General features: G+C 70.4%; 1 protein-coding gene across 1 annotated transcript in view; it reads right to left on the bottom strand.

The window, feature by feature from the left end:
• Positions 1-891: 891 nt before the first annotated feature.
• The window catches only part of RPRD2 (regulation of nuclear pre-mRNA domain containing 2), a 22,070-nt gene continuing 21,407 nt past the window's right edge, over positions 892-1,554 (bottom strand). The window contains exons 12-14 of the mRNA XM_009880821.1: positions 1,537-1,538; positions 1,264-1,484; positions 892-1,084 (exon numbers count right to left, since the gene is read on the bottom strand). Coding sequence (XP_009879123.1) covers positions 892-1,084; positions 1,264-1,484; positions 1,537-1,538 — 416 coding nt within the window. The remainder of the gene's footprint in view (positions 1,085-1,263; positions 1,485-1,536; positions 1,539-1,554) is intronic.

Below are 1,554 nucleotides of genomic sequence, written 5' to 3' on the forward strand. Positions count from 1 at the left end.
TGCCGGGCGCGGGTGAAAGCCACGCAAGCCTCCTCCAGCGCCGGCAGCTCAGCGCGCTGCACCGTCCTGCGGGTACCGGGGACGGGCTGGGGACACCGCGCCCCCACGGGGGACCCGCCTGTCCCCCATCCTCCTTACCTGTCCCCCATGTGGACATCGCAGAAGAAGCCGTCCTCGGTGGCGCGGGCGCTGCAGAGCGTGGCCCCGTAAAACTGTTCCGCCACCGCTCCCAGGACGCAGGCGCCGGAGCGCCAGAAAGCCTGAGGGGGGGACACACACACACAAAGGAGAAGGGGGTCACAGGGGACACGGGGGGACATGTGGGGCAGGGACCCGGCCCCGTGTCCCGCCGGACTCACCGCCCGTCCCTCCGGCGTGGAGAAGTCGAGGAGCTCCAGGTCGGTGTCACTCTCCAGAGGTCGGTCGAGGTCCTGGAGGGTCCCGTTCACCCGGGCCACCAGCGCCGCCTCCGCCAGACCCCCCCTGCGGGGACAACAGGGCACCCCATGGGGACAGTGGGGACCCCATGGGGACAGTGGGGATGCTGCAGGGATACTGGGGACAGCCTAGGGACTGTGGTGACCCCAGGGACACTGTAGGGACACTAGGGAACCCCCTAGGGACCGTGGGGATCCCAGGAACACCAAGGGGACCCCCTGGGGACCCCGCAGGGATACTGGGGACCCCGTGAGGACAACGGAGATACCAGGAGGACCCCATGGGGATGCTGGGGACCCCGGGGGCGCCTCGGGGACTCTGTGGGGACACTGCAAGGACTCTGGAGACACCATGGGGACCCCGCAGGGACACTGGAGACCTTGTGGGGATGCCATCAGGGCCCTGGGGACCCCATGAGGACCATAGGGAGAGCATGGGGACCCCGTGGGGACACTAGGGACCTTGTGGGGACACTGTGGAGACCATAGGGACAGGGTGAGGACTCCGTGGGGATGCTGGGGACACTGTGGGGACACCGCAGGGACGCTGGGGGTACTGTGGGGACCATAGGGACAGCATGAGCACAACAGGGACCTCGTGGGGACCCTGGGGATTCCGTGGGGACACTAGGGACCTTGTGGGGACCCTGTGGGGACAACAGGGACCTCGTGGAGATCCTGGGGACCCTGTGGGGACACTGCAGGGACCCTGGAGACTCTGTGGGGACCATAGGGACAGCATGGGGACCCCGTAGGGATGCTGGGGACACTGTGGGGACCGTGGGGACCCTGTGGGGACCCCGTAGGGACCCCGGGCCTGTCATACCCCAGCTGCGCGGCCACCTGGAAGGGGGTGGTCTGCAGGGCGCGGCCGGGCAGGCGGCCCCCCCCGGGCAGGGCGATGCGGATGGGGGTCCCCGGGGGGAGGCGGCCGCCCCCGGTCCCATCCCCGGTCCCGTCCCCGGTCCCGTCCCGCCGCTCCTGCGCCGCCCGCAGCCGCTGGAAGAGCCGGAGGCGCTCGGGGAGGCCGAGGTCCGGCCCGCAGACCTGGGGGGGGGTGGTGTCAGAGGTCAACGTGGGGTCAACGTGGGGTCAACACGCCTGGGTGACCCCCAGC

This window comes from Charadrius vociferus, unplaced genomic scaffold, assembly GCF_000708025.1.
Source record: "Charadrius vociferus isolate BGI_N301 unplaced genomic scaffold, ASM70802v2 scaffold570, whole genome shotgun sequence".
NCBI lineage: Eukaryota > Metazoa > Chordata > Aves > Charadriiformes > Charadriidae > Charadrius > Charadrius vociferus.